The 27374-nt window shown below is 54.6% G+C and overlaps 1 protein-coding gene across 1 annotated transcript in view; it reads right to left on the minus strand.

Moving 5' to 3' along the window:
* Positions 1–27374, minus strand: part of CSMD2 (CUB and Sushi multiple domains 2) — a 615632-nt gene that overhangs the window by 386922 nt on the left and 201336 nt on the right. Inside the window, exon 4 of the mRNA XM_062193240.1 lies at positions 14130–14324. Within this exon, the coding sequence (XP_062049224.1) occupies positions 14130–14324 (195 nt within the window). The remainder of the gene's footprint in view (positions 1–14129; positions 14325–27374) is intronic.

Genomic DNA, 27374 nt, shown 5'->3' on the forward strand with positions numbered 1-27374 from the left:
GTGTGCCGGCGCCGCAAGGCAGAGGATTAGCCTATTGAGCCGCGGCGCCGGCCGCAATTTATCTTTCTAGGTCTCAATTGACTTCTTTCTACAATGGTTTACTGTGATAACCAAAGGGGATCATTAATGTCACGGTTCCTGGCACGCACCAGTGACTGACTGCAGTAGATGCCCAACTGAAACCAAGAGCTTCTTTTCCTTCCACTTCATCTTGAGGATCAGAGGTAGTGAAGGAGTGAGTCTGGGCTCACACCTGCGATAGATCACGCAGGCTGTGGCATGGAGGGGGTTTGAGTTGAGGAAACAAGCAGAATGCTCCAAGCAAGGCACAGGCGCCGAAGTCCAGGAGAGCCGATTTGAGGGCAGGGGAATTACTGAGATATTTAGAGAGTCTGCAGCACTTGGACCAGGAGGGATGGAATCTGGGTCTCTGGCATGAGCACCTAGGCAGACAAAGGTGCCATTTCCTAGGGCAGGGAGCCCAGGCACATAGCGCCTTGTGGTGTGGAAGTCAACTGAGAGTTCAGGTTTGTTTTCATGTTTGTTTCTCTGTTTTTAATATACTTGAACGGGAGAGAGGAGGCAGGTGAGGGAATGTGAGGGAAGGAGGGAGAGAGAGACAAAGAGAGACAGAGAGACAGAGAGAGAGTGTGTGTTTCCATCCACTGGCTCATGCCTCCAATGCATGCAACAGTCAGAACTGGGCCGGCTCAAAGCCAGGAGCCAGGAATTGCATCTGGGTCTCCCACATGGGAGGCAGGGTCCCAAGCACTCGAGCCATCACTGTTGCCTCCCAGGGTGTGCGTTGGCAGGAATCCGGATCAGAAGTGGAGTACCCAAGACCCTGATACAGGATGTGGGTGTTGCCAAGAGGTGGCCTAACCTGCTGTATCACAGTGTCTGCCACTAGAGTGCAGTGTTGGAGACACGGAGCTGAAGGTGTCTGTGGGGCACCTGGGGGACAGAGAAGGGTGACCACTGGACGTACGTATGCAATCTGGGCTGGAGAGAGAAGGGATTCTGTTTAGTGGCTGTGGAGTATCATGGGTACTGTCACTGTCCAGGGTCAGGAGAAAGGGGCCATTCCTCAGGGTCCTGTGGTTATACAAATCAAAGGACCTTCCCTACATGAGTGCATGTGCAGGTGCACATGAGTGTTCTGCTCCTGTGCATGTGACCTGAGCCCCTACTGTGTGCCCAGCCCCAGGGCTCGACTCGGCGGAAGGGCAAGGGCAGCACAGACTCCTCCTGGCTGAGGCCCGGAGGTCAGGGGTCAGAGGGTGTGGGGAGGATGTAGCTTGGTAGATGGTTCATGGGTGCATTTGGCAAATTCTCTCTCTCTCTCTCTCCCTTAAGATTTATGTATTTAGGGGCCAGAACCGTGGTGCGATAGGTTAATTCTCCACTTGCAGCACTGGCATCCCATATGGGTGCTGGTTCTAGTCCTGGCTGCTCCTCTTTCTGATCCAGCTCTCTGCTGTGGCCTGGGAAAGCAGTAGAAGATGGCCCAAGTCCTTGGGCCCCTGCCCCCATGTGGGAGACTCAAAAGAAACCCTTGGCTCCTGCTTTGCCTAGCCTAGCCCCGGCTGTTGCAGCCATTGAGGAGTGAACCAGAGGATGGAAGAGTCCCTCTCTCTGTAACTCTGTCTTTCAAATATACAATAAATAAATCTTTTTTAAAGACAGGAGCAGTGCCAAGGGACCAAAGGCACTGGAGCAGTAGAACAAGGAGAGCAGAGGGGCCCAAGTCAGCAGGGAGGCTACCGTTAGGATGCAGGTTCGACCCCGGGTGAGGTGAGAAGCCAGTGGAAGACTCTGAGCACAGCAGGTGACGTGATCTGAGCTGGGAATACACAGGACCTCTGGGTTGCCATACAGACTGCAGAGCACGGAACCAGGATGATCCAGGGGGGAGATGCGAGTGGCTGGGACCCCGTGGTAACAGGGAGATGTGGTTGGAGCAGGACTGCGTATGGAGCTGAGATGGCAGGATATGAGGTCTGTCTGCCTGGGCGGCCGCAGCACAAGGTAAAAGCAGCAGCCCGGAGGCTGACGGTGGTGAGTGTGGTGTGTCAGGCCGGGGCTGTGGGGCAGGAAGAGGTGACAGCGCTGGACTGGGTGGGAAGGTGAGGGTGTCCTGGGAGGACCTTTGGTGCCACGTGGAGTTCTCCTCTCCTCTTCTTGTGCTACCCCCAGTGCAGGTGCCCAGGCCTCAGGAGAGAGGCAGGGAGGGAAGACGGGCAAGGCCGACGGTGCTCGGCTTAGTGGTGCTGTTTGTTTGTTTCATCAAGTTGATGCTATTTCCACCCTAGGTATCTCTCTGGCAGCAGACTACGAAGTCTGACATCTGAGGCCAAGTCTGTCTCCTTCTGATGTAATAAATTCACCGTAAACATTACCAGGGAGGTAAGTTACAGGAGCCACTCCGTGAGCAGGAGATTTGTCACCAGCATCCCCAGCAGGCCCTAGTCTACCAGTCCCCAACAGCCCTGTCACCAGTCCTGTCTATGCAGGCAGAACCTTCTTCTGTGGTGTAGGGGGCTTGGAGGGCTGGGGGTGGGGAGATCGGAGACGTGGAGAACAGTGAAAAGGGTGTTTGAATCATTAAAGCGCGGAGCAGGCAGTGGCCCAGGGAAGGAGGAGGCCCAGGGAGGGACTGGGGGAGCAGCCAGGGAGGAGCGAATGGGGGTGGGCTCCAACAGGCAGAGGGATGGCCAGGAGGAGGGGACCCAGGGAGCCCTGGAGAGAAGCAGCTCAACCCAACCCAGACCATCCTCATCCTCTCCTCCCACTGCACCTGTTCCTCTCCTGGAGTTCCCTGTCCTGGACAGCAGCAGCACCATGGGTCTGGTTCCACCTGATCTGGGGACAACCTCAGCCCCTCCTACCTCTTCACACCCAGCAGGTGACCGCATCCTGTCCCTCCTGCCCAGTGCTCTCCATCCTGGCCCTGGTCCCTGCTCCTGGGGGACTGTGAGCCATGCTGAGCTTCAAGTCACCTGTAGCTGTGAAGCCTCCTGGTCCAGGCCAGGGTACCACTGGGAAGCACAAACCTGGTGATGCTACTCTCTCTGAGAACTTTCCATGCCTCCCACTGTCACGTAGGATACAGGAGGCCACATGGGGGCTTACAGGAGCCTTATCCTCCCAACTGCCCTCTGCCCAGCTTTGTTCATGCACCAAGCATCTTCCTCGTGAAGGACCTCCCCTAGTGCGTCAATGCACTTGGACACGGCCCCCCAGGGTCTCCTACTGAGGGGACGAATGTAGATAGGCAATTACATGGCACTCCTTTGTGGAGCTGTTGCTCTGGGCCAGGTGTGGTACCTGCTGCACCTGCACCTCCTCACCTAGTCCTCACCTCACCCGCACTCTACAGATCAGAAAGAGGGGCTCCGAACTGTGCAAAGTGCTGTTTGCCCATCATCAAGCCTTCTTCTCGACTTCATTGGATCTGGCTGACCCCTCCTCCATCTAAGTGTCATTTTTTTATGAATCTTTACAGGGTCAGGGCACCCCTCCCTTCACCAGATGCTGTCTGGCATACCACTGTTCTCTGATTGGTTGCATCCTGACTCCCCGTCTAGACAGGAAACTGGGTATGTGTTGGTTCTGTTGCTAGCACCTAGCCCATTTCCTGGCATAAATCAGGCGCTCCATCAACATCTGCTGAGCGTCTAAATGAAACGAGGAACTGAAGCTTCAAGAGGTTAACTTTCCGCAGATCGCCCAGGAAAAGGCTGGGTCAGGATTCTACTGGAGTCTCTGGCCCTCTAACACCCTGCTCAAAGGCAGGTTAGTGGGCTATCCTGGGAGTTTCAAACTCCCCGACTTCACCCCAGGCCCTCTGTGCCATGCTCAGAAGCGAGGACTCGGGAGCCTGAGACCCTCCGGCTGGGGCCAGCAATGGACTCGAAGCTGCAGCTTGTCCCGGGGGCGCCTCTGCCACCGGGGCTCTCGCCCCGTCCTGCTGTGATTGAAGATGCGATAAAAGCTGTTTGGAGATTCTCTCCCCATTTAAACAAGGCACCATATTTCATGGTTACAACTTCGGAGTCATAAAACACAACCTTCAGCTGCCACCGCAGGCCTGAAATATTCATTTACACTCTCCCCTTCCCTGGCAGTGAGTGTGGCCCGCCGCGGAGTCACACACGTTCCGAGGTGGGGTGTGTGGTGCTGACGGTGCCTTCCCAAGCTTATGGCTTTATTTACGACTGGCTTTAAGTGCTCCTGAAATTGCTTCAATTAACCATCGTTTTGGAGAACGATCTTGCAATCCTCCATGATGGCTGTGAACTCTACGGTCACTCCCAGATGTCCACTAAGGATGGTGGGGCTTGCTTGAGGCCAACTCCCATGCACCATCTCAGAGGCCTGGGACCCTGAGGATTCTCGGTGGTGGGCATCTGTCCATGGCCTTCCCTCCCCCAGGTCCCTCAGCTGCCCAGAAGATGAAAATGCCAACAGGCCCCCTCACCCTGGGGGAGAAGCCAGCATCTTGCCACTCAAGGCCAGGCCTGGGAGAGCTGGGCTATGGGTGCCCAAAGCTGTAGTCCTCCCCCCTTTCTGGCCCTGTAGCTCAGTGTCTCTGTCCCTACTGGGGGCCCTTTCTACGGGGCTCTGGACTCTGCCCCTGGATCCTTGGCTTTATCGAGAACCTTCCTTCTTCCATGTAGGAGATCCCAGCTCTAGACAGCAGCACCTCTGCCCCCAGAAGCCTTTCCTGGATATGCCCCCCCCCCCCCAGGGTCTCCTACTGAGGGGAGGAATACAATTACATAGCGCTCCTTCGTGGAGCTGTCCTCCTGGCCAGGTGATGCACCTGCTGCACCTGCACCTCCTCTCCCACTGGGGAGGGAAGGTAGAGTCACCTGCACTCTACAGAGGACGAAAGCAGCTCAGGGAGCTTCCAGAACTGTCCCATGACCACAAAGCTATGAAATGCTGGCGCCAGGATTCCAGCCAGGACACTCGTGCCACAGCCCACCTATGAGGGAGTTGTTCATCGTGATACTGAGTGAAACAAGCCAGTCCCCAAAAGACAAATACTGCGTCTTTTCCCTGGTCTGTGGTAACTGGTAAGAGTATCTAAAACGTAATGCATAGGGGTGGAATTCACATTTTGAGACTGGATGATTGTTTACAGCCCTGTCTCTACTGTTGAAGAACAGTGTTTTTTCCTTCTTACTACTTGTTGAACTCTTTACCTACCAAAGAGCTGATCTTATGAGTATAAAGTAAACTGAACTGAGAGTAGATCAATATAAAAATTAAGAGAGGGAATAAGAGAGGAAGGAGGAGGTAGAGTGGGAGTATGGGTGGGAAGTATTGCTATGTTCCTAAATCTGTATATATGAATTACATGAAATTTGTTTACCTTAAATAAGAAAAATGAAAAAAAAAACCATAAAAATGTCAATAAAAGATAAAGCTTATTTTCATGTAGAACAATTTCTAAATCCATGAATAGCTTTTTTTCCCTGTAAGGTACATTTATCATGAACTTTTCAATAAGAAAGCTATGTGCGGATTTCACAGTATTTTTCACCAACAACATATGCTTATCTTTCAACTCCATTTCTCATGAGCCTTTTGAAGCTCTCTGGTGCTTGCCTGCTCTTCAGGTTTTGGTCAATGCAATGCCTGACCCAGGCACCACTCGACCGAGGGGGAAGGAGAGGGATTGGGCCTCCACTTAGGCTCCTTGGGTGAGGAGGCATAGCAGCCTCTGCCCATCAGAGTCACTGCAGGCCCTTTCAAGCAGCAAGTGAAAGAGGAAGGTCAAGGTGAACCACGGGAGACTGAGAAGCCCCTGTGTGCACCTGCGGATTGAGCTCCTGTGCCCTGGACCACACGGACAGGCTCTGGGAGTCACAGGGCCACTGTGAGTCAGGTTCCTGCTACAGATCACAGGCCACCGTCCCTGCCTGCAGTAGACAGTGATGTTCAGATCATGGCTGGGGCCAGCGCTGAGGCGTAGTGGATTAAGTGGTCTCCTATGGCGCCAGCATCCCATGTGGCTGCTCCACTTCCCACCCAGGTCCCTGGTAATGGCCTCAGAAAAAGCAGAAGATGCATCAAGTGCTTGGGCCCCAGCACCCACATGGGAGACCTGGAGGAAGCTCCTGGCTTCGACCTGGCTCAGCCCTGGCTGTTGCAGCCATCTGGGGAGTGAACCAGCAAATGGAAACTTTCTCACTCTGTTATTCTGACTTTCAAATAAATAACATATTTTAAAAAATCTTGCAGGTAGGCACACACATGAGGGCTGAATCCTGGCTCCTCCTTCTGGCTACAGCCCCTCCAGGCCCTGGTGCCCTAGACTGTCACAGGCAATGACAATACCTTAACCTCCCAAGGTGCTGGTGAGGATCACATTAGACAACAGGGCCTGGAGCACAGTCAGGGCTCAGTACATGCTGGCCGGCAGTGGCCATGGCAGGAAGACAGAGTGAGAGTGAACTCTCATCCGGTGGGTGCTAGGAACAAGGATGAAATCGGGCTGTGGTTCCTATTTACAGGTGGGAAAACCCAGGAGAGGTTGAGTACGTGGCCCAAAGCCACTCAGCCAGTGGATGTGAGAGATGGGACTGCAGACCCTCTGCTGTCAATCATTCTGCCGTGGTAATGGGGGGAGGGGAGGAGTAGCATCAGTGACCCCAGGAGTAGCAGAGGAGCCTTGCCACAGGAGTGGCTTCATCAGCCAGGGCCTGCGCCAAGGCTTCCATGCTCAGAGTCGCTCAGGGTCCATGCTGTGTCCAGCACCGTGTCTGGTGCCTTCTGTCTCTTTGCTGTCTGGCAGCTGCCTGCTGTCCCTTGTCACTCTCCCAGACGGTTTCCCCCTCAGGGCTCCTCCCAGCTGGTGAACGCATCTCTTGGCTTGGAGTCTCCCAAGCACCTCAAACGTTACCTGGAAAACTCTGGATTCTCTTTAGGAAACACACTTCCTGCCCCCATTGCCGCCTCCACCATCTTGCCCGTCAGCATCCCTGCCTAGCCAGCACCTCACATCTGGGTATCGCCTTGAGCCCTGGCTCCATCAGCACCCACATCCAATCCATGGCAAAGACCTATCAGCCGCACCTCTTAACCCCATCCCTGATCCGCCCACGCGCCCCTGTCTCTGCCACGGCCACCACCATGGCCCACACGCATCGTCTCCAGCCTGGGCACCTGCAGGAGCTGCCTCCCGACGGCCTCCACTTGTGCCTCTTGCCCAGCTACAATCCCCCTCCCTCACCGCACCCAGAGCCATCTTCCTGAAACATCAAGTTCAGTGGAACCAAACCTCTGCTTTAAACCTCTCCGCCGTATGCCTCCTGAACTTAGACATGGAGTCTGCCCTTGACCCAGCTGTCCCACTTCTGGGAAAATATCCAGAGGCATTGAAGTCAGCCTCTCCAAGACACAGCTCTGCTCCCATGATTACTGCAGCACGAGTGACAGGAGCCACAACATGGAAGCAACCCAGACTTCCATCGGCAATGAACGGATAAAGAAAACATCACACCCACACCCACACCCACACCCACACACTCACACACATGGGTATTATTCAGCCATAAAAAAGAACGAAATCCTGACTCGCAGCGAAATGGATGGAGCTAGAAAGCATTATATTGAGTGAAAGGAGCCAGATACAGACAGACAAACATCGGGTTTTTCCCCGTACATGTGGGAGTTAAAATACAGCAGATCTGAACTTGGAATAGTGAGTACTACAGGCTGGGAAGGGTGGGGGCAAGGGGCAGAGGGAGGTCAGATTATGTGCTCTAAAACACAATCAGACACAGTAATGGTTTCTGGGGCTCCGCGGCCCAGGGGGTGATGAGGGTTCACAGCGCTGTATTCCATGCGGCATAAAGAACTGGAGGCGGAGCTGGCAGACTTTAAACACTGGGAGAGGAGAAGGGAGGGCTCCTCTGTGTGTGTATGTGTGTGCACTGAGGTACTGCATCGTGCCCCATACAAAAGTAACAAGCAATACCTGGTAATCAAAAAAGTTAAATGAAATAAAATTACAGGGGCTAGTGCTGTGGTGTAGCAGGTGAGGCCACTGCCTGCAGCACCGGCATCCCATATGGATGCCAGTTTGAGTCCCGGCTGCTCCACTTCCCATCGAGCTCTCTGCTAATGGCCTGGGAAAGCAGTAGAAGATGGCCCCTGTGTCCACGTTGGAGACCTGGAAGAAGCTCCTGGCTCCTGGTTTTGGATTGGCCCAGCTCTGGCCATTGTGGCTATCTGGGGAGTGAACCAGCAGATGGAAGACCTCTCTCTCTCTCTCTCTCTCTCTCTCTGCCCCTCTGTAACTCTGCCTTTCAAATAAATAAATAAATAAATCTTTAGAAATAAAATTATGAAGAAAATCTTTTCAGTAAAAAAAAAAAAAAAAAAAAAGCAAACCTAAACTTCTTGGCAAGTTTCCCACTTCCCTACAGCCCTGGATTCTCCGCCCCTTCATTCCACACCTGCCTTATAGGTCTGTTCTCCAGTGCTCTAACTTAGCAGGCTCTTTCCCACCCCAGGGCCTTTGCACTTGCTCCTTTTGCCAGGAGAGGAGTCCCCTAGGTCTTCACATAACAGGTTGCTCCATTCCAATTCACCTCTTCAGAGATTCCCCTGACTAGCCCTTGTCACACAGCCTTCCTCATCGCTGGCTCCGGTCACCACCGGCCCTGCGGTCATTCCGTTATTGTTGCTGTGCTGTCTCCCGGCCACTGGAATGTGAGCTCCGTGAGATCCCGGCCTTGGGCCTGACTTGGTCGGCACCATGAGTTTCCGCATTTGGAGCAGCAGCTGGCGCTTCCCGGGCCGTCAATAAATAACGATTGGATCCATGACTGACTGGCGCGTGGTAGGTGCTCAACAGCAAGCTGCTGGGTTGCTGAGGAATCGACGAGTGAGCAATCGGCTCCGTTTCCACTTTAAAGCTCGCAGAAGTCTACCCGCGTGCTGGCAACCACACAGCATGGAGCCGGCCCAGCTGAGGCCGAACGCAGGCCCCACTGACTATGCCTGCCCACACCTGACGCCGCTGCCTCTGTTTCCCGCTCTGCAGCAAAACTGGATGCAGCTTGGCAGGTGCAGGTCGAGCCTCTCTGCAGGCCAAATGCCCCTTTCCCCTTGCCTGGCGGAGGCTGTAGGGGGCTGCAGTGGCCGGCCGCGGCCAAGCAGTCGGCACTCAGGCCAGCTCGATCTCTCTGCCACCTGCCTCTCGGCCCCCAGCAAGTCTGCTTGCTGCTTTCCTTCTTTCCTGGCGCAGCCTTCCTTGTCCCAGGGCCAGTGCCCCTCGCAAGTCAGAGGCCAGCTGTGGAAATCCACACCGTCTGCTTTCCTGGGCATCAAAGAGACGCCACGAAGTCAGCTCTTCCCAGGGACCTCTGCCTTTGAAAAGGTACCCGGAGTGACACAAAGGGACAGGGGGTCACAGGCCTTGTCTCCTGCCAGCTGCCGGCTGCACCGTCCCTCCGGGGGGTGGGGGGGCCTGGAGCCTTGGGACGGGTCTCCCTGCAGTGCAGCCTCCCACCTGTTCTGCCTCCAATCCTGGTGGCTCCCAGTTGGTCCTCAGGCTGTGTCATGCTCCCAGGGTAGACCCACCTTCCAGCCAAGCACATGTGTTTCCTGGAAGGATCAGAGGCACACGACTCTCTAGTCTGCTCTGAGAAGCTCTGGGCTGGAAGTGATCCTGTCTCCCCGAGCTGATGGGCAGGTGTCATAGCCAGGCTTCCCTTCCGGGTCCAGTGCCTGCATGATCCTGGGGGTGAGTCAGCTGCCGCCAGCCAGCCGCTCATTCAGCCAGGATTTCCAGACCACTGCCCAGTGGATGAGGTTTATTCGGTCACAGATGCCAGCGCTCGAGAGCTCCACACGAGAGGAAGACAGGCCAAAAGCCCTTGCCGAGCCCAGAGCCCTTAACTCGGGCGTGACCGCAGCTCCTGGCACGGCGGTAAGCGCCCTTCACTCCTGTTTAGCTTGGCAACCCAAGGAAGAACAGTCCAGAAAATCGCCTTCAAAACAGCACTGGCCATCCTGGGGACGCTTCTCGGGAAGGTCCGGCAGTTCATGGAGAATGAGAAGGGGGCCGGGGGCCTGGAGTGTGGGGGGCAGGCCGAGGCCTTGGGGGGCTCTGGCAGAGCCATGTTGCTCTCCCCCAGCCTCAGAGACAAAGAAGCATCTGCAGGGAGCCCCCAGGTCTGACTGCCCCGGCAGGCTCCCCTGGCGTGTTCTGAAGACAGCGCTCTGCTAGAAGCCACTTAAGAGAAGCCGAACAGACAGACTAGGGAAGTCTGGAAGGGCCTCGTGATCCACACTGAGGAATCTGTCCCTGACCCCATCAGTGACGAGGGCCCGCTGCCGAGATGCTAAGCCGCGGGTGGGTTTTGTCAGATCTGCAACTTAGAAAGCTCTTGCTTGTGGGAGGTGGGGGTGGTACTAGCAGGGGGGGGGGGTGGGGGGTCCCCAGGGCCCTCCAAGGTGGGCTGCTGCCGAGGGGCAGGGTGCACGAACGACGTCCCTGCTGTGTGACCCGTGTCCCTCTGGGTGGGGACACTCTCCACCGAGCAGGGGCAGGTGACGAAAGGGACATTGTGGAGGCAAACACAAGAGTGGCGTTTCAGTGCAAAGCAGTTTGCTCCATACCCACAGGGGCCTGCAGCTCAGGCAGAGGGCAGGGCTGGAGGCAGGGAGACCATCAGGAGAACAGGAGATAAAAACACCCCGAGGTCCCAGAAGTGGCCGGGAGGCCGGGCAGGGGGAGGAGTGGGGTGAGAAGTGGGAGAGGAGGCGGGGTGGCGCTGTCTCCAGTGGAGAGGCCGTGTGGGAACAGGGTACAGGGGACACCTGAGAGGGTGCTCACGCCCCTCCCCCCCACGACCCCGGGCCCTGGTGTGGGACCTGAGGCAGGTGGAGCCGCCTTGCCCCTCCTGTGTGGCCCCCAGGGCTGGACACACAGCCAGGATCTGACCTGGCTGAGGAGGCAGCCTCATGCCTCAGCTCTGCCTGGTGGCATGGCCACCTGAGACCCCGGAGACTTAGAACATCATTTGCAACCTGGATCTACTGCATTTCCACTCCCACCTGCAGTCGCCTTGGCAGGGGCTCATACAGGCCTTCCCTGCCCTGCCCCACCCCTGGAGGTGGCCACACCCGCAGAAAGCAGCCTCTGAGAAGGGGCTGCAAATCCTGACATGAGACCAAGGTGCAGGAAGCCTCAGGTGGAAGGAGAGGACCCAGCACTCGCCGTGGGGTGCTGGAGCCTCCGAGACAGATGCCCGGGAGCAGCTTCCTGGGAGAAGGGCTGATGGCTCAGCCTTTGCCTGCAGACCACTGGCACTGCTGAGATATGAGCTCCCTGCATGGCCACTGAGCCTTGGCGCGGGGAGATACCTTTCTTCAGGTTCTGTGTTTGGCTTCTGGAGAGAAGTGGCCAAGAAAAATGGGCTGCATTCCCTACCTCAGTTGGCAGAGCAGACCTGGGGGAAGCGAGGAAGCGAGGCAAGGTGGCGAGTTCAGGGTTCAGAGAGAGCAAAAGCTGATGGGCTGCCAAAGACCCCGGGGAATGGGGCTCACCGCGTTAGCCCAGGACCCGAGGTGAGCTGCACCCCTCTGCCTCTGACACTTGGAGGATATTTAAGTTTGGTTTCTGTCTAGAACAAAAGGGCGTGATATAAATAGTGCTCTTGTATTTCCCCATTTAAAGTCGTGATTTCATTCACTGTCCTATTTCCTGTTCTGCCACGTCACAACCTGGGACATCCTCCCTGTAGGGTCAGAATATTAACAGTGACATCCCCAGGGAAGTGGGGAGGGATGCTGCGAGCAATGGCAGGTGCAGCAGCTTCTGGCTGTGGTCTCCCCCGAGAGGCAGGCCCTGAGCCAGAAATGAGACCGGAAGGGTGGTGGGCCTCTCATCCCCTTGGGCACCACTGAGATGGAGCAACACGGCCGAAGCCGACTCTGTTGGCTGAGGAGGATAAAGCAAGGGGAAGTCAAGTGGCAACTCAAAGGGATCGATTGGCTGTGGCTTGCCTGTTGGAAGAGAATTCACAGCAGTGTCTGGAATCCAGCAGAAAGGGTGCTATGATCAATTAATTATGTCTGCCACAGGAGTGGGAAGGAGCTTAGGTGCACATGCCAAGTAATTTCCATCCCTGCTGTCGATTCCAGAAAGTGAGGGCATATGGCAGGAGGAGGGGTGGCGTATCCCGGGAACTAGTCTTCCGATAGTCGTTACAGAAATACGTGCTCCAAGAGAAAAGCAAAGCCTGTGCGCTAGGCGGAGGTACCTCTTCCAGTTATTCCTCAGGGCCTTGAAATGCTCTTCCTAGGCCCACAGCTGGCTGTCCTGGGATCCAGGGCACGCGATGGGGACCGTGAGAACTTCAGGATGCCAATAGCGCAACAGGCTGCAGAGAGGTCCGGCACGCAAAGTCCAAGACAGTCGCCATGGGAATTGGTGATGCGAGGCAGAACACTGGGGACCGAGGGGTAAAGGAGAGGAGGGAGGGGCACCAGGCTGAAGGGCACCTCCAGGATACTGGGCCATGTGGGCAGTATGGGGACATCTACATGTGCTAGGGAGTTTCTCCAGGGCGGTTAAATGTGCTCCATCCACAACGCGATCCCAGCGCTTCCAGCGATTTGTCACACACACAACTGTGCAGAACTGGCCAAGATGGGTGCGAAATACGAACTCAGGATTCCATCTCCAGAAGGTCTGGGAGCACAGTATTTGGGATTTCAGAGTTTCCCAGGCTTGGGAATATTTGCAGATGCATAACTAGTTATCCTGGGCATGGGTCCTGATTCTAAACACGAACCTCACTTACGTCAAATGTGCATCTTACACACGTAGCCTGAGGATAACTTCATACAATATTCTTACTAACTTCGCACACAAAACAAGGTTTCATGGTGTGGGATTTTTCACTTGTGATATCACCTTGGCCCTTGAAAAGTTTCAGGACTTGGAGCATTTCAGATTTTGAATTTTCACATTAGGGATGCTCAACCTGTACATGAAGATTTTGCCCAAGATAGAGTCATTTTGTTCCTCCATTTACATTTTCTGTATGTGCTAACTCTAAAATTGATCATACATTATTTTTGCTATGAGAGATAAGTCATTCAAAATTATTATTTTTATTTACTTTATATGAAAGGCAGAGGAAAGGGCTAGGGGTAGGAAGAGAGAAAGAGAAAGAGAGAGAGAGAGAGAAGGGGTGGGGGAGAAAGATTGCCTACACACTGGTTTGCTTCCCAAATGCCTAGAACAGTCAGGGCTGGGCTGGGCTGAAGCCAGGAGCCTGGCACTCAATCTCCCATGTGGGTGGCAGGGACCCGACTACTTGAGACATCACTGTTGCCTCCCAGGGTCTGGGCAGTAGGAAGCTGGGATTGTGAGTGGATCCGGGACTCAAACCCGGGAACTCTGACATGGGATCTGGGTGTCCCAAGCCACATCTGGAGTGCTGTGCCAGATGCTCCTGCTGGACATCATTTTAGAACTCAGCTGGGCTGTTAGGAGTGGGAGCAGAAAGGAACGGGCTGGGAGGAGGGCACTGATGTTCGGCTTTGCTTGGGCCCCAGGTGCTGGTTTCTAGGGCACAGGACTTCCAGGACTGAAGCTGGGGCTGTCTTGGGAGAAGACAAATGAGGTGGTCTCCCCTCCTGGGGGCTGAGGCCGACCTGGCACGGAATAGTGGGGTTTGGGGAGAGGTGGGTGTGGAGTTTTGGGGGTACACAAGTCTTTGGCATGTTTGGAAGGAACCATTACGTAAGGTGGGAGGCAGAGTGGGTAGGAGAGAGAAGCGGCATCACCAGGTGAGGCGCGCAGGAGTGACTGGGGGCAGAAAGTGACACCATGGCTCTCCTGGGGCAGAGGGACAGGCCAAGGCAGGAGACTCCTGTGCTCCCAAGGCGCCTGCAATACCCACGGCCTTGAGGACCCTCTGGGCCCCGGATGTGGCTCCCCGTGGTGGGAACCCCACACCAGGCTGCAGTGCCGGGTGCAGCCCCTCCCCTCCCCAACCAAAGACAGGATCCACTGGAAGCTCCGCCTCCTCTCCGGCTGCTGCCCACTGGCTCCCTGGGACCCTCTCTCCCTGGGACCCCTGGCGGCCACCTACCTCTGCAGGAGGGCAGGGGAAAGTCCCACGTGGCGCTGTTCTCGGAGCCCGCCTGGCAGGTGAGCACCGCGTGGCCCTCCAGGAAGAAGCCCGGGTTGCAGCTGTAGCGGACTTTGTCGCCGAGGGTGAAGGTGGAGCCTTGCTGGACGCCGTTGGGCAGCCTCCCCGGGTTCCCGCACGTGTGGCTGGGCAGCACTGTGAGGAAAGAAACACACAGCCAGTGAGCCCGGCTCTGCCCCACTCCCGGTCCTCAGCAGCACCTCCCTGGGCCACCTCTTAAAGCCACCAGGTCCCCAAGAATAGGTGACATGCAAAGGGAGCCACATGTGGCATCCAGGGTCCCTGTTTCTTCTAACGCACAGCTCTGCATGTGAATTGTGGCCCTGGGAGCTCACTCTTGTGTCTGGGGCATGGTCACGGAGTCCACACTCCTTCTCCTCGTGGACACAGAACACGGCAGAGAGCAGATGCTTGCTAAATCCCATGTCCTGTCCATCACACGTGGTTTTCTGGCCCAAGGGGTCAGGGGTTGAAGGTTCACACTGGATGAAGCAGTGAGGCAGCGGAAGAAGAAGGCAGGTCCTCATCAGCCTGACCTGTTTACCAGGGGGAACATGGGAACACGGTGCTCCACACATGGCCAGAGCCAAGGCAACCGTGGCCACAGCAGGAGCATCTCATTATCCAGAGGAAAAGGCCTTGGTGAGGGTGCGAGAGCCCCACGGCCCGCCCATCAGGAGGGAGGCAGGATGCAGCTGCTAGGAGCCCACGAGCCACCTGTTCCACCTGACCCAGCTCCCCCGGCTTGGCACTGTCCAAGCCATTCCAGGCAAGCACTGGGCTCTTAGGTATCTCTGCAAGCCCAGGAATCAGGGTGGGCAGCGTAGACCCCAGGCGCCACGCTGCTGCTCCACCTCCCAGCCTGAAGCCTTACCGAGCAGCCCTGGGCCCTCGGGCATCTCTTAATTAACTTCTCCCTCCCTCGGTAATGAGGCACATTTGTAAGATACGGATTGCAACAGCACTATTCCCGTGGGGTTATAATGAGAACTAAATAAAGTAAGGTGGTCAAAGTGCTTAGCATAGGGCCTGGAGTATGGTGAGCACAACACCATGAATCTAACTTCCCAAGGGACCATGAAGGAGGCATGCACGATTAAAGTTATGTTATGCATTATGGTCGGGCAGGGACCAGGCAGGGGACCAAACCAAGTCCTGGGGGGCAGGGGAGAGATCAGAGATGCCTTCACAGAGGAGGTGACATCTCTGCAATACTCTGAGATATTAGTAAGGGTCAGCAAGGCCAGAAAGATGTTTCAGGCACTGAAAAGAACATGTGCAAAGGCCCTGGGGTCAGAGACAATCAAGAATTTCAGGGCAAGTAGAAGTGAGGGAGGGTAGGAAGTATCATTACGCTCTTAAAATTGTATATATGAAACTCAAGAAATTTGTTCCACATCTCACACACACACACAAGAATCTAAGGGAGCCTGCAGTGAGAGGGCAGGGTGGCAATGAAGAAGACGTGGACAAGGGCAGAGTGGACTCCACAGGCTGTCCAGGCCCATACGATACCCTCTGACTGCCCATGTTCCTGCTGGCGCCCGCCCTCCTGGACTCTTTCCATCAGCTCTGATCATCTCCAAACCCTCCTGAAGAAGGCTTTCCCTCTCCTCTCCCCTCCTCCCCCCTTTCTGGGAGGAAACAGGTCGCCGAGGAGGGAAACGGCAGACTTCGGAACCAGCCTGATCTGGTCTAAGATCAGCCGCCATCTCTGCCTCACTCTGCGTAACCTTGAGTCGAGCGAACTCCGGGAGCATCAGCTGCCGAGGACAACAGTGCGCCACGGCTGTGCAGACGCTGATAACCTAGGCTGCGGGGCAGCACGGCGCCCAGCACAGAGCAGGTGCTCAGCAGAGGCAGGCTGGGGTGGGCTTCCGGCCTGGCAATTAAGGTACCAGTGGGGTCACCCGTGTCCCATGTCTCACTGCAGCTTCCTGCTAATACAGCAGCAGGTGGCGGCTCGAGCAGTTGGGTCCCCGCCATCCACACAGGAGGCCCAGGTCGAGTTCCTGGCTCCTGGGTCCCGTCTGCCCACACCTAGCCATTGCGGGCAGCTGGAGAGTAAACTAGCAGGTGGGAGACCTCTGCTGCTCAGATATAGTTGTCATTACTGAAAATACACAGCTGCTCTCCATCCATGGGGCCTCGGACATTTCACAGGTGCATCCTGGGAGATGAACACAGCCACCAGGACGTGCAGGGGTCTATAAGGGCAGATGAAAAAGGTCATGGGAGATGGAACTTTTGGAGACCATTAACTAGCTGTTAGAGTCCTCTGTGCAATGAGCATCTGCTAGGGGCCGACCGTGCTTAGCAGTGGGGATGCAGCAGAGGCCCAGGGAGGGTGGCCCCTGCCCTCAGGGGCCCATGTGGGACAGCTACTATTAAAGACTGAGAGCACCTCTCTTCCTCACCCAGTCTTTCCCTTCGACAAGTGAGATGACTCTAGAGATATCATCTCCCTCACCCTGCTGACCCAGCTTGGCTTCCCCATAAGCCTGTTGAGTTTCCCATGATCCTGTGCTGCCAGATCACTTAGTTTCCCAGAATCTCCCGTTGCTGGCTCACTTGGTATTTCCCATAATCCTCTGCTGCTGGCTCATTTGATGTTTCCTATGATCCCCTGCTGCTGGTTCAGTTGGCATTTCCCATGATCCCCTGCTGCTGGTTCAGTTGGCATTTCCCATGATCCTCTGCTGCTGGCTCACTTGATGTTTCCCATGGTCGCCTGCTGCTAGTTCACTTGGCGTTTCCCATGATCCCCTGCTGCTGGCTCACTTGGTGTTTCCCATGATCCCCTGCTGCTGGCTCACTTGGCGTTTCCCATGATCCCCTGTTGTTGGCTCACTTGGTGTTTCCCATGATCCCCTGTGACTGGCTTTCCTGGAGTTCCCCAGGATCCTATGCTGCTGGCTTACAGTGGAGGCAGTGACTGTGTGTGTGCATGAGTGTGTGCATGTGTGTTTAAGTGTTGAGGGTGGGAGGGGTGGGCCAGGTAAACATTTGGAGAGGAAAGCAAGCCAAGGTGAGGGGAGGGAGCCAACCAGGGGAAATGGGCTGAGAACCGGTGTAGAACTAACGCTCATTTTCCGCAACGAGACGCAAAGACCTAATTTAATTAAATTACTAATGTCAAATTTTTAATGAACCTGCTTCTGCTTTGGGCTTTCTTCCTTTGAAATTAATGACTGGAACGTCACTATAAATAAAAGTCGATTCTTTTTAAAAAGTCACTCTCAAATGCTCGCTGCTCTTTACTTAATGAGCTGTTCACAATCAGAGGACTCGGACCTGGTGTCCCCATGAGACGCAGGCTAATCAGAGGGCACTGCCGGCCACCCCCACTGGCCTTGACACCCTCAGTTCTGATCCTGAGAGGCCACGCATCATGGAAGAACGGGAAGCGGGGAGACCTTGGGTTCAGAGGGGCCTAGGTTCAAATCCCGGCTCACCCAAGTCTTGAGACAGAAAATTGCACCTCTGAGCTTAAATTTTTCATTTGGAAATGGGCATACTTTTCTTCCTGTATTAGTGTGCCAGGACCGCTCTACAAACTGGGTAACTGAAGGCAACCCGAATCCCTTGATCACAATTATACAAGCGAGAAGCCCAAAACCAGGGTGGCAGAGCTGAGGGCCCTCTGAAACCCAGAGGAAGCTCTGCTCTTGTCGTCCTAGCTTCTCGTGGTTGCTGGCACTCCTTGCCTTGTAGATGCAGCACCCCGAGCCTCCACGCCCACGTGATGCTCTCCAACTGTGTCTCTGGGCCCAAATGCCCCGCTTTCCCAAAGGACACCAGTCACCATGGTCGAGGCACGCTCTGATCATCTCATCCCCACCTGATCATCTGCAAAGGCCCTATTTCCAAAAGAAGATCACGCTCATAGACGCGAAGGGGCATCCGCCTATCATTTTAGGGGACACAGCTGCACCCGTCACAGGGCCCCTGTGCAGATTAGGGAGGTCTGCTTGGGCTCTTAGGCTACAAAGATCTAATTCTCAAAACAATGCTGGGGGATATGCATTGTCCTTGTCCAACAGGTCAAAACAAACAAACAAACAAAAAAACAAAATGGAAACAGAGAGCTTACAGAACTTGCTATCCAAGGCCACACAGCTCAAAACTGGCAGAGCCACACAGGCCGTGCACGTGGCTCCTGTGGCTCCACCTATTAGCACTCTGAATTAGCACTGGATGTAGCTTCTGATAGAAGTACAGCACCCAAACACACAGTAGGCGCTTCCTAACTGAGAAGGGACCACGACAAGACAAAAGTCCGACTGTCCAGATTTAATATTTTGAGCTTTTTTCTCCCGAGTCTGATTGCAAATCCTACACTTTTTTAACAATGTCAAGGGCAACTTTTAGAGCGTGGTCTTTTGTTATGTGTCTAATGTGCAATGCTGGAAAGACACAGATTGGAGATAAGCCAGAAAGGAAAGGGTTTTTAAAGCTCAGCCGTCTTTGATCTCCCCGATTTTGTCCATGTGTTTTTCCCGTACAGATATTATGACCATTCACGTTCTCCTGTCCATAAAGCTTCTCTTTGATTGCTTACAAAATGAAGAGGGCGATATTTACATCCAGCGCAGCCCAGAACAATATTATTAAAGCTGTGCCCGACACTGAACAATTCCACTGCAGATTAGCTGTGGGGAAGTTGGTCCCTTCGACAAAGCCCTGCTCTTGCCAATCAGCATAATGTTCTCCGTGATTGTATGACAATGACTCTCCTCTGCGGTGGGAGTGCAGTAGGAGCCACATCATGCCTTTCTCTATTTTTAATTTGAGACTTTGGTTCCCGTATTATCATGAAGAGTCGTTTATGCTCTCTGGACAAGCACCCTCCATATGTTTTGATTTCTTATCTTCCCTCAAGTTCCTCGTTCCATCTCTGTGGCCATACCGCTGACACTAAGTGGCAGGGGAGCCGGGGGTGGGGTGGGGGAGGATTCAGCCCTCACCAGGGAAAGGTGTGCCTGTGTGGGTGTGCCTGGGGGCAGTGGGCAGGGTCAGGGGAGGAAGGAATAAAATCCATCGTCTTCTGATTGCCAGCTCCGGGAGAGGCACTAAGGCATCACACATTATCTCACTCCCTCTTTATGGCTCCTTTCTCTTCAGCTGTTTGGCCTTTTAAACATAATTTATTGCATACTTACTCTGGGCCATCCTCAGTGTCAAGTGCTTTGCATTTATTTCCATCCCCAAAGTGTTCCCTGTCCTGGCTGTTTCCACTTCTGCACTCTGCTGACATACATTTACATGCTATAATATGTCTGATCTATGATAGTCTATATCTATACAGTTATAGGTAATATATTATGTATTATGTACATCTATGTAACACCTATGATATATTCATATATTACATGTATTTATATTCTATATCTTAAGTGTATGCATCACGTATTTAAATTTTAATATCCCATACATTATATGCAATGAACAGGGATCATATATAGTATATATATACTATGGGTTTGATACATTTATTTGTTTATTGTTTGTCTCACACTGTTACATGGCAAACTCCATGAGGACAGGCAACTTTTGATCTGTTTTGTTCACTGTTGTGTCTCAGTTCCCAGGGTGTATAGTAATTCCTTGATAAAAGTTCATCGAAGGGGCTGCTTGTGGTGCTGTGGGTTAGGCTATCTGCTGTGACGGCCGGCATCCTATGTTGAGTTAGCAGTCCAAGTCCCAGCTGCTCCACTTCCCATCCAGCTCCCTGCTGATGCACCTGGGAAAGCAGCAGAGGATGGCCCAAGTGTTTGGCCCCATTCTACTCACATGCAAGACACGAATGGAATTCCTGGCTTCTGGCTTTGACCTGGCATTTGGGGAGTGAACCAGTGGATGGAAGATCTCTTTCTAGATCCCCTCGCCATGTCATGGTGCCTTTCAAATTAATGCAATATTTTTAAAGTTAATATGAAGGACTTAATGACCTTATTTCACTCTCCCAACAGCCTATTGAATGAGGTGCTATTCTCATCTACTGCTGTGGAAGTGGGTGTGGACATAAGAGAGCTGGGGACATTGACCAGGGGCATACAGCTCCTTGAGGGGGCAGAGGGGGTCAGGTACAGAGCTGGGTCTCCCCATCAGTGCCCAGCTGCTGGGTCCATGGCCTTTGCACCTGTACTAAGTTGTGCTTGCATGGATCATCGCACCTTGCAGTGACTCTCGAAACAAACTCACAAGGGTCGCTCATCCTCTCCATAGGGGGATTTGGAGTGACAATTAGGCAAGCTGACCTCCAGCTTGGTCCTGCACACTTCTGGTGACCTGTCCATCACTCCAAGGCAAGGGTGCCAGGCTTCAGGCCAGCCTTGAGCCCTCCAGCCTGAGCCTATTCCCATGGCTCGTGTTTGTGATTCTGCAAGCTTTAGCATCTGGGGCATGTGGGGAGTTTTCTAAAGACACCAATGCCTAGAGCCTGAGCTAAACCTGCTGAATCGGAATGGCAAAGAAGCTGGCTGCTCCATGAGACTGCAAAGCCGGGCCGGACCGGAGACCAACCCACAGTAACCTATTCATGTCAGCTAATCCATTGTGCCAGTCTGTCTCTCTCAGCACCAGACTGTTCAAGCTCTGGGGCTTTTCTTGTCATAGCTTTGACTTCTGAAAGCAGTATGCTGGCCTGGCCCTTGGAGTTCCCTGTCTTCCAGAAGCCACTCTGGCTCTGTTCTTCTTTGTCACATGCAAACACCCTTGTCACTGCTCTCTGGGACTCTGATGCCCCCACTGCTGGCTTTGCGACCCCTGTAGCATTGTCCCCTCTCATGCCGGGCTGAGCATCACCAGCACGGCCCTTCCCTTGGGACCCCAGCAGGGGCCCCCTTGAAAACAGGGGGACACAGGCAAACCCAGGGTTCTGGCCTTTTGGGTGACTCCCAGGAGCCCCGTGTTTAAGAGTTTGAAAGGTTAATTGAAAAAATCAAGCAAAGGAAGTGAAGAGAAAACCCCGGGCTCTTCTGCATTGTTGCGAGGACAAATCAAAGCTTTGGCGCATGCAGCCCAGACCCTGCCTTCTTCCCTCCCCTTTCCGTGTCCGCACCCCCACTGCTGCTTTAATCCTCAGGTTCCCCAAGCACACCTTGCTGGGGTCACAAATTCCCCATCAGGTAAACTCCCACGACCCTCCAAGGCCACACTTCAGCATCAGCTGCTTTGGAAAGGCTGCTCCCTGCACACCCAGGGTGTCTTTATACACCGTAATAACTCGCAAGAGCGTATCTGGGCAGAATACAAACAAGGTCGCGGTGCCACGGGCAGGTGCCTCCCAGAATCCTGGAGTGCAGTCCCTGCCTGGTCGCCAGGCAGCTCGCTGTGGCTATGCCGTTAATTCTGCAAGCTCCCTCCCAACCCCTCAGCCTATGCAAGTGGACATTGTGGACCCCATCATGGAGCTATGTGGGGCCTTTCCTTGCACTTTCGTGTCCGCATTGGTCATACAACCTTGTAATTCATTCATTCATGCATTCACTCGTTCGTAACGCGCCCGCTTCTCCGCAGCAGCTGAGCCTGCCTGTAATTGCTTCCTTAGGTGTTTGTTTTCGTCTCGGGCCTCCTCAAGGGGCGGGAACGGTCTTGTAGTTTTTATATATCCAGTGTTTGATTTAATGCCTGGCAGGAGGAAAGTGACTACTTGCAGCTGCAACGTGGTGAGTGAATTAAATATAGATAGTTGTCCCCCAGTAGCCATGGAGGAGGGGTTCCAGCTTCCCCACGGACCCCCAAACCTGCAGACGCTTCAATCCCTTATAGATAATGGTGTAAATATTTGCAGATAACCTACACACATTCTGCCTTAGACTTAAACCATCTCTAGAGCACTTAAAATACCTAATACAATGTAAATGCTATGTAAATAGTTGTTACATTGTATCCTTTGGGGAACAATGGCAAGAAATGCTTAGTATAAAGACAATTATTTTTAAACACATATTTTCAATCCATGATCAGTTGCATTCATGGATGCAGAATCTGTGGATAAAGAGCACCAATCATGTGTATTTATTTAATAAAGACATATATAGACACATACGTGTTTGTATGTACACACACAAACACCGAGAAACACACTACTAACTTCCTGTTTGTGCCCTTGTGGGCTGTGTGGTCTTTGCTGCAATGACTCAACCTTTGCTTAGAGTAGAAAAGCAGCCACAGGCCACATGGGCTCCCATCAGACTTTATCTATGACACCAGGCAGGGGTCCTCAAGCCACAGACTGCTGAGCCGGTGTTACCACCACAGGGTTATGTCCTTATCTCCAGATCTGCCCCTCCCACAATGGAGAAAGACAAGCAAGGGAAGGTCAATTCCCGTGCAGGCCAAGGATGGGAGGGAGGTGGGGCTGCAAAGGTGAGGGGCCTGGAGGAGGGCTGCACAGGGGAGGGGCCTGGAGGAGGGCTGCACAGGGGAGGGGCCTGGAGGAGGGCTGCACAGGGGAGGGGCCTGGAGGAGGGCTGCATAGGGGAGGGGCCTGGGGGGGGCTGCACAGGGGAGGGGCCTGGAGGGAGGCTGGCCCAGGCAGCGGTGCCTGAGGATTGAGCCCCAAATCCAATTTCTCCGCCCCCACTCCCGGCCTAGTGTGGCCCTGGGGAATACAGGGCTGGCTGGAGGGAAGGGCTTGTGTCTTTAGCCCCAGCGCTTTCCCTCTAGAATAGGACTCATGCGAGACCCCAGGGAGCTGTTCTTTCTGCCCGTTTTACCAGCCAGCAGGCGGAGGACTGCCTGTCAGCGCCGGTGGCAGTAACAAGAAGAGTCACAACAACGGGCACCGTGAGGGTCCAAGCCGAGCTGGGCTCTCTGCTCAGCCCACGACAGGGACGCTTCTGTTGCACTGCACAGGGACAGCCTGGCCCCTCTGCACAGGGGTGAGGACTGAGGGACGTGAGCCTGGCTTGAACCCACAGCTAGACAGCAGGCTGCGCTCAGAGCAGGGGCTGACTGTGTCCTTTACCAGGGCTAATCTTGAACTCCCAGGATTCAGGGCCACTGTTGGCTTCACCGCTCTCTGGGCATGAAATCAGCACTCTGGGCACCTCTGGAGTCCATCTTCCATCCAGCCTGACAGCACACCCAGCCCACACATAATCCTCTTGGCCCCTTGGCACAGACCTGGGACCAGCCCAGGCTGCTAAGGCACCCATCATCCCCCTAGCGGGACCACGGAGAAGCTGCTTGAGAATTCTCCATGCTTCCTAACCCCAGCCCCCGTGACCCTACAAGCCCCAAATGGGCAGCGTATGCCTGCATGGGAGGGGCCCCTGAGCACACCAAGAAGGAGCGGGACTCCAGAGATGAGTGACAGCAAAAGGACAAGCTGAAGACAGGGCCTTTCCTTGCCCCACTGCCCCGATTCTCAAGCCACCAGCTGTTCCCCAGGCACCACCCTAACCCAGCAGGGAAATGGTGCCTCCACACAGACTTCTAAATGGCAGCCCTGCCCGCTCTGGCCCTGTGATGCTGTGGCTTAGAAAGGAGGTGTGGATGCCGGGCCAACACCATTATCTATAAGGGATTGAAGCGTCTGCAGGTTTGTGACTCCTTGTTACCTGCCATTCTTCAGAACCAGTGCCAGAAAAGGAAACATCATGGGCTCCAGAACAGAGTCGCTGTACAAACTACGGGCTGCCCTGTTGCATTTGGATTTAGGAGAAACACATATTAAAGATAAGTATATCTCTTGGAATAATTGGGATATACTTATGCAAATGCAAAAAATTATTTGTTGTTCAAACCCAACGTTGAACAGGCATCCTAAATTTTAAGTGGCCAATATTGGCAACCCTGCCTCAGACACATCTCCTAGGCATCAAAGATTTCAACCTTTAAGAAGCTGGGGACACGGGGATTAGGAGAAGAGGCAGCCTGGAAGGAACTGATCCTGAGTTGGATGAGTGGGAGCACACGGGGAAGCTGCAGAGCCTCCTGGGGCAGGGGCTGAGCAATTTGGGCTACAGCTAGATTCCAGGGCAGCTGGGCGGCCTCCTTCTCCCTCCTGCCACTTGTTCAGGAGTTCAGATTTTCCGAACTGACAGCACGTTTCAGCAGACCGCGGCAAGCCCTCGGCCACTGGATGAGGAGCTTGGGGCCAGGGCCAGGGCCAGGGGCTTCCCCAGGCAGCGTTGGTTAATATCTCTTGTCTCTGCTCCACAGCCCCAAGCTCAGCCCTCCCTGCCCCTGCACAGGGAGTCTCCATCCTGTCTAGACAGAAAACCACAGGGGAAACCAGTGGGACCCTAGGGGGAGGCAACACAAAGTACTGCTCAAGTCAAGCTTGGAATAGCAGAATCTGCAATCTGGGGTTAGACCAGACTAACAGCCAGCGAAGCCTAGGGATGCTTCCCAAGCTGCACTCCACATCGTTTCAAGAGAAAAACATCCAGTGGATCCGAACGCCTGCAGAAATCCCCCCACCAACATTCCAAAAGCAATCAGCGCTCACAACTTGAACTGAGAGTCTCTGCACGGGACACATCTGCCCACCTGGCCTGAGCCAGAATTTCCCAGACTGTGCCTGTAGAAGCCTGCACTCCCCAACATGCACACATTTTTTTTTTTCTCCCAGTGTGGGACATACTTTGGGAAGTGCTGGAACCTGGGATAAGATAGACCTGAGTTGTTTTGTTTTCCTGATTGATCATCCTCATCCTAAAGTAACGAGAGCAGTGATGTCCATCCATGTGGACCTTTCCAGATGAACATACTTTACAAATATGCTCCCTCTCTGGACATGCAGGCCTGTGTTTCCCTGGGGGCAGGGAGGCCCATGTCACTGGCCAGTGACTGCTGGTGGCAAGACCAGTTCTGGCCAAAAAGGCACACTCAGCACTTGCGGCTGAATGCAGAGCCTGTTACAGGAGGGCAGGTGGGAAGGGTCTTTCTTTTCGTCTGTTAGGCTGGGGCGCGATGACCCCCAGGCCTGGTGAGCCTAGAGGTAAGGCCAGGGCCAGTCACCAATGGCCCTCACTCTGCCTGGACACCATCACCTGCAGCCTGCGCTCTGAAACAGTCCTGGCAAAGGAGCTAGAAGAGGAGGAGGCTGTAGACCTGGCGTAGCAGGAGGGTCCTGCCTTGAGGCTGGGACTTGAGGGTGGCTGCCCACATGGGAGGCCATTCTGGGCCTTGCCACACTGACCTCAGGCTCATTAACCTCCTCCCACACTGCCAGCCCTGCTCTGGCCTAGGCCGTGCGGCTCCTTCCTGGGGCTGGGTCCCGGTCCCGCAAATCCTCTAACTAACTAGGGGGCACTGCCTCTGGGGCCAGACCATCTGGGTTGCCCAAAGCTATACCCCACCTGCCAGTGCCAATCCCTTGGACAACAGAGCCCAGCGTCCCTGTTTCTTCCCCTTAGGCTCCCAAGCTCTCTCTCTTCTTAGGACCACAGCCAGCCAGCCTCACAGCCCACTGCAAGATGCCCAACATCCCAAAGGCGCTGGAACTCCTAGCTTCATGAAGAGGCAGACAGGAGGGGCCCCAAGAGAATGGAAGAGTGAGGCTGCCCACCACCACCAGGCACCTGCTTCCTGTACCTTCTGCAAACAAGAGCAGACACAGCAATGGCGAAGACAACAGGAAAACACCGGATGCATCTGAGGTCCCGCGGAGTGCCTGCGTGTCCTCATTCTCCTCACTTTCCTCTTTGCCATCAGCGCCATCACCCTCTGACCCCTAACACAGATGACCCTGCCACTTCGCCCATCTCATTTAATACTCCGTGCAGCACCGGGGCGGGTATGATACCCATCCTACAGGGAGGACATTGAGGGTCAGAGAGGGCGACCTGTGCATCTCAGCCAGCTGGGAATTGGGGAGGGGGGCTGGGGGGGCAAGCCCCGTCGGCCCGGCATCCACACCTCCTTTCTAAGCCACAGCATCACAGGGCCAGAGCGGGCAGGGCTGCCCGTTTAGAAGTCTGTGTGGAGGCACCATTTCCCTGCTGGGTTAGGGTGGTGCCTGGGGAACAGCTGGTGGCTTGAGGCAGTGGGGGAAGGAAAGGCCCTGTCTTCTGCTTATCCTTTTGCTGTCACTCATCTCTGGAGTCCTGCTCCTTCTCGGTGTGCCAGGGGCACCTCCCATGCAGGTGGACACCGCCTGTTTCGGGCTTGTAAGGTCACAGAAGCAGGAGGTAGAAGCTCAGCCCTGCAGAAGCTCCTGACTCAAGACTCGAGAGACCCAAGAACGTCTTACACAGCCTGCTGACCCCTGTCACGCTCCATGTGCAGAACCCAGACCCTACCCCTCACACACACACACACACACACACACTCCCATCCATCCTCATGCATGTGGGTGAAATGGGCAAGTGCACAATGCATCGCCCGCAGCCCTTGTGTGTACACTCATGACCACACACACAGCACACGCATGCCCCCATGCATGGAAGCTACACCCTGTGTGTACCACGCAAAGCGCAGGTGCTTTTCTGTGTGGCCCCTAGGGGTTAACAGCCCTTTCTCCCCTGCAGGCCAGTGTTCTGGTGTCCATGCTCACAGGGCCTGGCTGGCACTGGGGTTTAAGATCTGGTCACCCAGGCTCTGTGGGACTGCAGGAATAGGGGTGCAGTACATGCCTGACCTTGGAGACGCCCCGGGAAGCTGAGGGCCCAGTCTGTGATACCTGAAGTGAGCAGCGAGGGCTATGGGGGCAGGGCAGGAAGGCCTGGAACATCAGGGTTATGTTTGCAAGAGTGGCCCTGCTGGCCCACAGGCCTGGGCCTGAATTCGTCTGTGCCCCTCCCTGCTGTGGGTTGCCGGTTCCTAGACACAGGCAGCAGAGCGTCCACAAGAGGACATTGGCCCTGCAGGCAGCTGCTCAAATCCCACCTCTGTTACACAAATAGCCCCTCTGCTAACAACTGAGGCCCTGCGCCCCATCCCTGCTTGCCGGTTTCCCCCCCGTAAGATGGAGGGAGGCAGGAGTCGCTCAGCCCAGCTCAGAGTTGTTGAAAGGATGGAGATAGGGAAGCCAGGCAAAGGGCGCATCCCAGAGCCAGACACCAGGGTGGTGTGAGCGAGGCTGGGGCAGAAACAGAGTGATGTCAGGACAGGAGCTGGGGAGAGCACACGGCCCAGGAGCTGAGCACCGGAAGGCATGCCTGGCTCTGCCAGGCAGCTGGCATCACTTGGACCTGTGCTACTTTCCTGGAGCCAGGCAGGAACCTGCTG

The sequence above is a fragment of the Lepus europaeus genome, chromosome 5 (genome assembly GCF_033115175.1).
Source record: "Lepus europaeus isolate LE1 chromosome 5, mLepTim1.pri, whole genome shotgun sequence".
NCBI lineage: Eukaryota > Metazoa > Chordata > Mammalia > Lagomorpha > Leporidae > Lepus > Lepus europaeus.